The 12421-nt window shown below is 33.5% G+C and overlaps 1 protein-coding gene across 1 annotated transcript; it reads left to right on the plus strand.

The window, feature by feature from the left end:
- The first annotated feature begins 4025 nt into the window (after positions 1-4025).
- On the plus strand, positions 4026-5657 carry LOC104891503 (hypothetical protein). The gene is made up of 2 exons (XM_010677210.4): positions 4026-4329; positions 4894-5657. Exons 1-2 carry the CDS (start codon positions 4223-4225, stop codon positions 5396-5398), a joined length of 612 nt encoding a protein of 203 aa, XP_010675512.2. The 5' UTR covers positions 4026-4222; the 3' UTR covers positions 5399-5657.
- The last annotated feature ends 6764 nt before the right edge of the window (positions 5658-12421 follow it).

Consider the following 12421-nt stretch of genomic DNA (forward strand, 5'->3'; position numbering starts at 1 on the left):
AAATACTATTTGTGTTGAACGTTTTGACCATTTTAATATGACCCTTGTGCACAAATCCTTCCAAAAAACTCTTATTTTAGCAAAATTGCTCCACTATATGCTTGGTGTGTGGTTCTTTTTTCCTCCCCTTTAAAGTGTTTCCCACTTGTAATTATTCAAATTTCTACAAAAAAAAGGTCAAATAGAATAATAGGGAGAGGGAAACAAATATATATGGCAAGAGGGAATTAATTAACACAAGAGGTAAAATTAGGGGAAGAATAAAATAAAAATGGAAAGAAACTAAATAAAAATAGCCTTAAAACTACCCTATGAGTGAGACAAATCTCACTCATCAACTTCCCCCAAACTTAAACGTTTGCTTGTCCTCAAGCAAAGTCCCAAGAGTAATGAAAGGAAGGAGAATGGTAGAAAGAAGATAGCAAGGCAAAATATTATTAAAACAATGCACATTAAAGAAAAAAAAAATAGAAAAGTTATTTACACTAACTCACTTTCGTAGGAATCACGATTGTTTTAAGCGTAAACAATAAGCCATTTAAACCTCAAGGTCGCCAATGAGGACAAGTGATGCTCTCGTGAGAATTTCAGAAGAGAGTTAACCCACAACTCTAATCAAGCACAAACATACATAATAAGCCAAAGTCATCTGTTCAACCATGGTTCACAAAGCAATGGACAATCTAAGCAAACTTTCGAAGCATAACCATTATCAATATGTATCCATGACTTAGGAATATAGGGGATATGCTAATCTAAGGTGTAAAATTGACACTATCAAAAGCTTCAAACATCTATAAGAGTCTACCAAGGCATTCAAGAGTCACAATTCGTTCTCAAATGGATGAAGAAAGTCCCAAGATTGATCATAATCACCTATAGTGCACATAAACTCCCCCAAACTTGACTTTTGTTGAGAGAAAATCATGATTGTAGTATTATAACGATTGAGCAATGGGCCTAAAATCTTAATGTTTAAGCCATAATAACATTCATCATTACTAGGGAGACTCTACTTATTAAATTCTCAAGCTCCCACTCAACCATTTAGATTAACCCACTTTCTCAAATCATATGGTAGTTACCACTTATTGACTCTTTTTTGATTTTTCTTTTCATGGACTTTAGTAGGCTTATTGCGCTCTGTGGGCTCATTGGCTCCACTTATTGGACTCAAGACATACCACAATTTTTGTTGGTACCTACTGAATATCGACCATGGATCGGGTTTGTTGGTAGAGCAAATGATGTTCGGGATTAACATAGGGAGCCATCAAGGTGCCTATGATAATTCCCGAGTTGTGTCGCTTGGGAATACTAAAAGGGATAATATACCAACTCGGGGGATAATGAGCCTCTCCTATGAGGATCCCGAGTTGGGTATTGAGGTACTCGACCATTGTTTGGCTTCGTGATCACCTTGGCATGGCCAAGAAAGGTGATGCACCGACTCGGGGGCTAAGGAGCCCTTCCTATAAGGATCACGAGTTGGGTGTTGAGGTACTTAGCCATTTCTTGGCTAAGTAGTGAGCCCCTTGGCATGGCCAATGAGGGTGATGCGCCAACTCGGGACTAATGATCTCTTCCTATGAGGATCCCGAGTTGGGTTACTGAGGTGCTTAACCACTTTTTGGCTTAAGTAGTGAGTCACTTCGCATGGCCTAGAAGGGTGATGCACCAACTCGGGGGCTAATGAGCCCTTAATACGAGGATCCCGAGTTGGGTACTGAGGTACTTAGCCATTTTTTGGCTATTAAGCCTTCCATGTTTGCAAGCCCGAGATGGGTACCTGGGGTACTATTAGTTATATTTTAGCTTGATACTGGGGACTCCTGGTAAGGCCGAGGAGGTTAGCTGGTGCTTTACTCGGGGAATTTTGGAGATAGGCTCAATTTTTGGTCGGTGTTGGGTGGTTGGTCGTTGACTATTGACCGTCAACTTTTGACCGTTGATCGTTTGAGTTTATGCCTTTGTCGAAAATTGAGCCTTTGGTGTGAAGCTTAACCCATGGGCCTTTCGCACTATAGGCCCATCTTATGAAGCCCATTTGGAGTGGTCCATAGGTTGTCGTGTCGCGGAGATGGTGAGCTAGTTACATATAGAGGGAGAGGAGCCTCATTTCCGTACTTTCCTAATCATTTGCGATTCTCTCTCTCATGTCATTTTTTATGTAGTCTATGTAATTTATGGTCCTTATTATGCATATAGTGTCGTAATTTTTGTGTCATTTATGTTAAATGTTGTGTCATTTTAAATATATTACGTATCATTTTTACTTAAGTGTATATCATTATTTCTTTACAAAAGTCATTTTTAACGTAGTCTATGTATGTCATTTATCGTCCTTTTTGTGCATACAATGTCGTAATTTTTTTGTTTCTTTTATGTGAAATGTTGTGTCATTTTCAACACATGACATAACATTTTATTTAAGTGTATGTCATTATTTCTTTATTACATGTCATTTTTTATGTAGTGTATGTCATTTATGGTGCTTATTTTGCATGTTGTGTCATTATTTTGTATGTCATTCATGTTTATTGTTGTGTCATTTTTAATATATTTCATATCATTTTTAGTTAAGTCTATGTCATTAAAGTTAATTTGTTCGAATTTTTACTAATAAGAGCCAGTCCCAGTCGTTGGTCAGCAGTCGCAGTTTCCCTTCAAGCTAAAGCGATCCTTAGCCAGGGAGTCTTGCATCAGTAAGGTTCAGAAAACGGCCGCGCTAACGCTATAGGCTTTTGCGGGCAGTTAACAGAATGAAGGTTGAAAGAAGAACTGCTATATAGGGGTGCATACTGACGACTTGGTCACATATTGTACATATTGTTCCGTAAAAACATGTCATTAGATTTATATTCGATGTTATTTTTTCGTGTCTATGTCATTTTTAATTAATATTATGTCGTTATGTTGATGACTACAATTGATACATCGTATATTAAAACAAAATTAAATGATACTAATCAACTTTAAAATGACTTACTAATATGTTTTTGGTACGATTAAGCAATGCAGATCAAATAACTTTTTGATACTAGAAGTTCTTGCTTTTGTATGAAATCTGTCGATACTCTTCGTCTTCTATGTTCAAAGGAATAATTTCACAATGTATGGAGTTTGTTGAATATGTTCTTTATTTCGTTCGTGGAGTGATTCAAAAGTCTATCTGATGTCGGGTGTAGTTTTACTCGAAGTTTGGCGCTGAATTATCCGATTTCATCGTTTTTTCCGCTGTTATTGAGCTAGGTTTGGGTTTTTCGAGAGTTATTGAGCTAGGTTTAGGCTTTTCAAGATTTTCTGTGGATTTCCGTGATTTTGATTTGCTTTAATGAAGCGAGTGTTTTATCGGGTTTGTTTGCACGCGGCACGTGTGAGTTTTTTTATATCATAAGCTATGGTATAACATATTATATTCAAGACGGAATTTTAAAATGATCTTATGTTTAGTGACATTGTATAGGTTGTTAATCGCTATAGATCTTTCTAAAGCTAGTTCATAAGTGCTTGTTAAAGCCACGAAATATAGAAAATAATAGTGTCCTCAAAATCTTTACATTATATAAGAAACTTCACCTAGTCACCAATCACGTACATAATGAGACACGAATTATTGAGACGTTTAGCTAATATGTCTTCTCATTACGTTTTCCTTTAGCTAATCAGAACCATAAAAGAATAATGAAAACAAAGTTCCCTCAAACTTTCTTATGGTAAAGTTTGTATTTTCCAAAATTATTTAATTATGATGATGTTGAGTGTTGACATGATTGTCAATTTCAAACAACTACCAAATTTCTAAGCAATTTACTAACAAAAGGATGTTGCCATCAATCCCTGCCCCATACACTACGTTATTTATAGTCTTTTGTTTTTTCTTTGTTTTTGGGACCCGGTAAACTTAAAAAGAAAAATCATAAAATATATACTCCATAGTTCTAAAATATTATATTACTTTTCATACAAGGGACACGGAAAAAATTGATCTATTTATATAAATACACAAGTAGGAATATTTAATAAAGGGAATTCAACTTTTAGAGAAAAATAAAATGAAATTAGTAACTTAGGCAATATAATGCGTGTAAGGAGCTAAGCTTTCGTTTCGTGTGTGGAGGACGGCCTACCCACTTATTCTCTTCTTTTCTCTCTCTTTGTTTTTCTCTCTCATTTATTTTCTTTCTTTCTTTCTCCTTTCTCGTATGATCATACGAGGAAGATGATTACAAACAAAACACAAAATTATGAATGCTGCATGTGTGGAGACCATGGTCTTGCTCATGAACTCTTTCGTTGCAAAGTTTGTCATTTCAGATCTCAACACAGGTTGGTATTTCTCTCTTTCCTCTTTACCTTACTTTTTCTCTCTCCCCCACTCCAAGAACAAAAAGCCTTTAAGATGCAACTAATCCACCCTTTTTTTTTTCTATATTTGCGATAAACGTTGTAAACTTATCTTAATATAACTCTTTTATCAATTTTTCGGGGATTTAAAAGAAACAATTACTCTATGTATTAATTATTAAGTAGAAGTCTTTATTTCCATAGAAAAAAACAGTACAAGTATTTACAGTATAATATAGGGAAAATATTGTCATTTTAGTTGTTTCTTCTTTGATTTTGGATTTTGATCAACCCATCTAAGCAACTTTTTTTCCTTACGAGTCCAATCAAAAAGTTTATTTCAACTATAGTGATCATATGCTTCTTGCTTTTAGTTTTTTGGAGCTAGATCTTACAATATTATATAGAATAAGGTATATATATTATATATACAGCATATATATGTGTGTCATAGATTAATTAATATTCTCAATTAATATCATATAATCATTGATTGAATAAACTCATTTTTAATCTTACTTTTTTGGGGTTTTGTTTTGGGGATAGGTATTGTAGCAATTTATATCCAAAAGCAGAATCATATAGAGTATGTAATTGGTGCCTAATTCAGAAGGAAGATCATCAAGAGACTTTCACCTCCACTACCCCAACATCAAATAACACCATTTCTTCCAACTCTCCTTCCTCACAAGATCATCATCATCACCTAACCAAGACTACAATAACCAAGATGAAGTCCAACAACCACCATGTTGTTGGGCCGAAAGCGGGCGGTGTAGGGGCCAAGAGCTTGCAACCCACCATCCCAATCAAGAAGCCGGGTAGGTCACCGGAGGGTTCATCACCTTCGGGCCGGAAAAGGATGAATGGGCCAGTAACACAAGATCAAGAAAAGTTGAGGAGGACCAAGTCAGAAGAAATATCAAATAATAATAATAATTCAAGTAGTAGTAGTAGAAGTAGTGGAAGAGCTGGTGGTCCAGCTGTTATCAAACATGTCTTTAGAAACAAGGTGAGAAGGTATAAGCTTTTGGATGAGGTCTCTAGTTGACATTAACATTAATATATATCATCTAGCTACATACCACAATTTATATTTATTATGTGGGTGTTTTTAGGGTCTTTCTTTTTGTCTTATTTTTGGTTTTTATGGTCCCAAATTAAAATGCTTAGTATGATGTGAAAAGAATTTTGAGGAAGTGAGGGTTAGTTCAATGAATGGAACACCTTATAGTATATGTATATGTATATGTATGGGAATCCGAGTTTTGAGTTTTTCTATATCTAAACCAAAGGATTCTATATTTTCAGCTGTCTATCTCCTTTTTTTGGTTTGTTTTGTGGTGGGGAGTATTTGTTGTGCTCATTTGGTTGCATGGGAGGTATGGGTTCTGGATTGACGTGCCATAATGCATGCACACAAGGTCACAAGCTATGACGATTGACTACTATGAGTGCAAAAGTTACGTTTATTTACTACACAATTATTTAGCTTAACAGTTTCATTGTGATCACATATCTTAATTCTCATGAAGTAGTATTTTGTTGATATCTTTCCCATATAGTATCGAGTAAATATGGTTCATGATAAAGCAACTCTACATGTAGAGTATATCACACATTTGAAATTTTATGGAGAAATCATGTTCCCCTTATCCTAATTCAATTAATGTATAACTAATAATATTATGAGTAGTTTTATTTAAAGAGTCAAATATTTTGAGATGAAAAATGTATACTTTTATCGTGTTTATATATTTTAAGTACATGTGATATATATATAGAGATATGCTTTTGTTTTAATCTTCTTTTCCTCAATATAATAGCCTCTTTGCCAAATAGTTCTTTTATTTTTCTCAAAACATGATTAGAGAAGTAAAGTGTTGGTTAATCAAAACTAGGTTGCATGCATATGTCTATAGTTTCAGTTATCTACTTAAGAAAAGACAACAAAATCTTCCAATTTTTTTTCTAAATGCTTCATGAGGTACAAGTCTTACCGATACTGTTCACTTTGTTAAGCCTTCTGTTCTCATTTTCATTTTTTAAGTAGTCTGATATGTCGTTTAGTATTCATTTTTCACTGCATCATTACATTATTATTTGTTACCATATTTTTGTATCTTATACGTACTCCAGAATGCCATTAGTATTTGGCTTAGCTTGTCAAATTCTTTTGTAAATATGTAATGAAATATTTAAACATACTCATAAACCTATTAATTGAAGGTGATTTTTGCTTAAAGTTCTCATTTCAATTTCAAACTATGATACTTTCATTAGTCATCTAGGCTCCGTTTGGTAAGGCGTAAAACGTTTTACCAAAAAACTGTTTTCCTCAATTTTCAGTTTTACATTGTTTGGTTGGCAAAAGAATGTAAAACTATTTTCCCTTGGGGTAAAATTACACTCCCAATGATAGAAAACTATTTTCCCTTCAAAATGAAGAGAAAACTGTTTTCCTTATCTCTCTTGTACACTCCTTCTCACTACCTCCTTACTTTCCCTTTCATTTCATCAATTTTCTTACATGGAACCAAACAACGAAAAACTAATTTTGGAATTGTGTTTTTCATTGTAAATTATTTTCCATGAAAATCATTTTACACTGAAAATATTTTACGCGCTACCAAACGGAGCCCTAATGAAATCTATATTATGAACCCTATTATTTTTTACTGAAGAATGTATTGGTTATATACTTATATATGTAGAAATCATGTGACTCATGCCACACATAACCAGCATCAATAGCAAAAGATAGGACGAATTTTTGGGTTTGTAAAGGGTACAGGATAGTTTTTTCATTGGTGAAAAAATAGTTCTGATCATGGAAAATAGTTTCCCTTCTAAAAGAAAAAATGTTATATTTCCCTCCCCATTCCTTAACCTACTTCCTCCTCGTTTTCTTCTTCCATCCACCTGCCATATTCATTTCTCCTTCCCTATCTAACTTTAATTTGTTGTCAATGCAGTTCTCGTTGTTTTCTCAAAGAGTTTGATATAATATTAACAGGAAATTGTTTAACATAAATATATATGTGAACTTTTTATAATACGAAAGTTTTAAATAAGGATAGGAGTTAGCTCAAGTGGGTAGAGCGCTCCCCCTTGGCCCCTGAGGTCAGGGGTTCGATCCTCACCCCTAGCATTATGTTGGGGTATTTCCTTAGCATGTTATACATGCCTTACCAGCCAATGTGTTGGTGTTTCCTACATGCTAGTAGCCTCGTAAGGATTAGCCCTTGGGTTGACTTAATTTCCTAATAAAAACAAAAATACGAAAGTTTTAAATGTCAAAGATGAATGATCCGAGCGCAACAGGAGTCTAAAAGGCTTCATATGCTAGATGGTTCAAGGAAGATCACGAATCATTGTTAATGTAGGTTAAGTGGAGTGTCAAGCTAGCTACTTTAAATTGTTGTGTTATCAATTCTCTTTATGTATCATTGTTATATTTGCTTTCTGGTTATTTTAGAATTTACGCAGCTTGACTTTCCCATTTGTTAATATATCACTTTAATTATAAATATATTTATAATTTATAAGTCAAAATTATAAAAAGTTGATATTATGAAAAAAAAATATATACTGAGGAGAGCGTAGCAGAATCTCACAGATATATATGTTTTTTCCCTTTGCACTAATTAAGTAACCAATAGATCTCAATTAAGGATCTTTAATCAATTAATACTTTCTTAAAAGTGGTCTAATTATGAAGAGTGATATGTTGCTTTATAAGAGCCATTAGCCATGTAGGCACATGAAACTAAAACAAAAATGAGATACTCCCTACGTTAGTTAGTTTGAACTTGGATGTGAAGTATTTTTATCATATTAGTTAGTGTAACTTATAATCTAATCATAAATATGACATGTTCCTGATTCATTACAATTTATTTAATCATGATTTTGAACGTGTAAGAGTACCCTACTCCGCTATTCCTGCAGAGAACATGGTTGATTATAATGCAGAGACAATGATAGCAATGACAATCAGGAGATTGGAGAAAGTTTTTAATTTGATTAATCGATAATGGTAAAAAGCAATTAGTAGTTAACAAGCTTGATTAGTTGGTGACTTAATTGCCTCTGTAACATGCTTTCACGTCGATGACCCTATGACCTGGTTGGTGGACAATTATAAATAGTGATGATAGCAATGATCTTTCTAGCTAAGTAATTTCATTATGAAAGTATTATCACAATACTCATAAATGCTTGTTTATCCTTATTATTTATGAATTTTCATCATCATCATTCCAGATTTGGTTTTAAGTGTCTACGAAATTTGGGAAGAAAAACACATAATTGGTTATTACAAGTTAGCATTAGCATGAAATTCTTTACACTTTACAAAATAATTATCAATATGATAACCATTTATTACCAACCAGGCAACAACGAATTCAAGTAGGGCATAAGGTTAACAAATCAAATCATTCATTATTATCATATAAAGCTCATAAATTACACAAAAACATAATCCTTCTTTCATGGGTCTAGGGCAGGGCCGGGGCAGGTCTGGATCTAAACCTATCAGACCCATACCTAGACTTGTTTTTTTACACCCCATACCCAATAGGTCTCCAAACTCTAAACCCAGACCCTTAAAATGAGTCGAGTCCAACCGGGTCTGGGTCGGGTCTTAGATCCATTCCCATCCCTACCAACTACAAATTCAAGTACGGCATAAGGTTAAGAGATCAAATTGTTCATTATTATCATATAGAACTCATAAATTACACAAAAATGTAATCCTTCTTTCATTATAAACAATGGATCCTGTCATCCAAATCAATATTGAAAATGAAACTCATTAGGAAACACATACTACGTATGTTTCGCAACTAATGCCGAAATACTGAGCAACACTTTAGTTTCATTTTCTTTGAAGATAATCTAGTATTACCTGATCTTTCTCGTAAATAACAAGCTGATGATGCTTAATTAAGGTATATTTCCATTAAGAATAATAAAACTTTCCCAGTTCATTCATTGCTGATGGGGTTGCATAAAACAAAGAAAACAAATTTGGGTTGAAATATGAGAACTAACATCTCAAGTGTTGCATCATGTGTTTAAGCTAACTTCAATGAATATTATCCTTTTCGAAATGGTATTCTTAATACCGGCCATTCATTAGTTCTCTACGTCTCGCACTAGTTATTACAATTTTTTTCTCACCCATCTGGCCATCTCACATAAGTTTACAAGGTCTCACTCAGTCACTCTCGCATGCTCTCTCATTTATCTCTTCTCACATTTACTTTTTCAGTAAAAAAAATAGTATTACATCCACTTTCTCAATTAAATAACAAATGGTACCAACTAATCTTGGAAAGCTATAAATTATTGTGGGAGTGCAGGAGTAATTATCATCTTAAGAAGCAATAATACTGTGACAACTATAATTTACTATTTGAAGGTACTAATCCTTTAGTTCCTCCATTATTTTTTTGGTTGCTTTTTCAAATTTGTCAATGCAAAAATTATACCGATACTAATATGTTTTGCTATGCATTGCAAAATTTATTCAAAGTTAATATTTTAACAGTATAATCAAAACAAATTTAGCATAATATCTATTCTTGAAATTTTTTACGATCAATATTATAAAAAAGTATAAATGTTAAATAACAAGTGAACCAGATAGAATATTAGCGTGAAAACCAACCCATACAATAGATAAATTTATCAAAGTGTAACTCTCTAGCCAAACACACGTCAACTGAATAGTTCTTCACTTAGCCCTACTCAAAAGAAATTGGAGTGTTTAGTAAATGACTTTTGAATAATTTTTTCATCATGTGACTTTTTCACACAGTCAAATAGACGAAAAAAAATCTTGACTTTTATATTTATTTTATATTAAATATTTTACCACACAGTTTTAGAAATAACCAACAATGAAACAATCAATAAAAATGATCGATCGTTCGAATCGATTAAATAGCCAATTACCAAACACGCATATATATAGTTATCCAAAGCGACATTATATTCAATTTTTGCAGAATCAGTGCAACATGTACCACTTATTTTCATTGATATTGACCTTGACTTTGACATCTACAAAGTAGAAATTGAGGTTCAAGTTTTGAAAGTCGGCACACACGTACAAGTTACTCCCTCAGTCTTTTTTTATTTGCTACAAGCACTTTTTCACAAAGACCAAGGAGGGAGTGGGGACCATTGACATAAATGGAATTAACAAAAAAGCAAATAGGTAAATTGTGGGACCTATGTATTATATATGGAAACATTTACAAAATCAAGAAGGGAGTGATGGCAAATTTGTAAATAAAGTGTGGGACCTATGTATTATATATGGAAATATTTGCAAATGTAGCAAATAAATTGAAACACCCCTAAATGACAAAATGTAGCAAATAAAACAAGACGGAGGGAGTACAACTTACAACATTGCATTCACATTCTACTTGATTTTTTTTTGAAGCCTCTAAGGCTCTAACTACTCCCAATAAAGTTCCTGGTAGCTATAGTATGATAGTTTGATTGACCTGATGTGTGCTTAATTATTCATCTGGGGGCATGGCACATTGATGTGCATATCACTAGAATTGGAGCAAAGGACATCAATAAATCCAATAATAGTGTGTGCCTGTGTGGTACTGCTTGGTTGAAAGATACTTCGTGTTTGCATTCCTTGAGTGCCATTGAGATCATGTCAAAAGGAATATTTCGCCCACTAATTATGAATTATGATGTTACAATAGTAGACACTAGACATGAAGACTATAGGTGATCAAGCATGAACTTATAATTTTATAAATAATGTTAAGATGGTAAATTGCCCACAGAAATATTTAAGAAATATCAAAATAAGAATCACTATGTAAGGCGGTAACTGAATTATTCAAATCAAATGTAATGTATACTAATATAGTTTGAGCTATATTCAAGTGATGAATTATTTATTTCGCTTTCGTTTTTATAAGTGAGTGCTAGGTCATTAAATGACTAGAGTTATAGATAAAAAAAATATTTTCATCATTTTAAAATTGAATTTATCTTAACTAAAATTGCTTCAATTTTAATTGAGCCTAGAATCAGGACCATCATCTAGTTTCAACCATTCAATTCAAATTCGGGTGATTTGGTACATGTTAATTTATTAGGTCTAATCAAGTATCTCCACTATGAATATTGTGATTCCCACTTCAATACTCTCTTTTTTCACTCTTACCCTGTATTCTTCCCTTTAATTCTTATTCATACGAAACATTGCGTTGTTGTTTATGGTAGTTTATATTACCTCTGTTTTTTTAGATGTAAGACTTGATTATTTTAATACACTCATTAAAAAGGTAAATGTTGTGTCAAAAAATAGAGGAAGTATCATGAGGAAAGAAAAATGGTGAAATATAAAGATTTGATAAAGGATGATTATGGTGAAATCTTGGGGATCATTTTTGTTTGGGCTCAATTAAGCGACATCCCAATTAAGGCACAAAGGCCCAATATCCAGCACATGTGTCAACAATGGGTCCCATTATCAAGTTGACCTAATCAAAAAAGCTAAAGATCCATTAGAGGGCAGAAAAGATTGATGGCCTGAAAAGGTGGTTTGGTCATTAACCTCAGAAAAGCCCACTCAACCAATGCTTCCCAACTGGAGATTTCCAAACACTATAAATACCAGTTGCCTCATCAATGAACAGGTATTGAATTCTCACCTAAGAAACTATAGCATCTCTCTCTAGACTTTCTCTCTCCAGACTTTCTTTGTCTACCTCGATCTTCAACTGATTTGAGCGTCGAAGGGGTGATCCTGGAACAACCCCCGAGATAGTCTAACTTTATTTTGCAGGATGCCAGTGTACGGACAATTAGCTTAGGTCAACGCTCTTGGGGCTTAACTACTCCTATTCAGACCACATTTGGATCCTTAATTTCTAGACGGAAACAATTTTTACCACTCGAATGGTGAGAAAAAATATTCATTACAAGCCTAACAAATGGAAAAGTCTAGATGATGTTTTAGCTTCTCAACAATTTAAAAAGGATGTGTTTATGCTCCCCTATTTTGTCAAACTGGCCAATTATAATG

This window comes from Beta vulgaris, chromosome 1 (assembly GCF_026745355.1).
Source record: "Beta vulgaris subsp. vulgaris cultivar EL10 chromosome 1, EL10.2, whole genome shotgun sequence".
Classification (NCBI taxonomy): domain Eukaryota; kingdom Viridiplantae; phylum Streptophyta; class Magnoliopsida; order Caryophyllales; family Amaranthaceae; genus Beta; species Beta vulgaris.

Coding starts and splice junctions, on each gene's coding strand:
- LOC104891503 (XM_010677210.4), top strand. CDS start 4,223: ATGATTACAAACAAAACACAAAATTATGAATGCTGCATGTGTGGAGAC. Junction 4,330..4,893: donor CATTTCAGATCTCAACACAG/GTTGGTATTTCT, acceptor TTTTGGGGATAG/GTATTGTAGCAATTTATATC.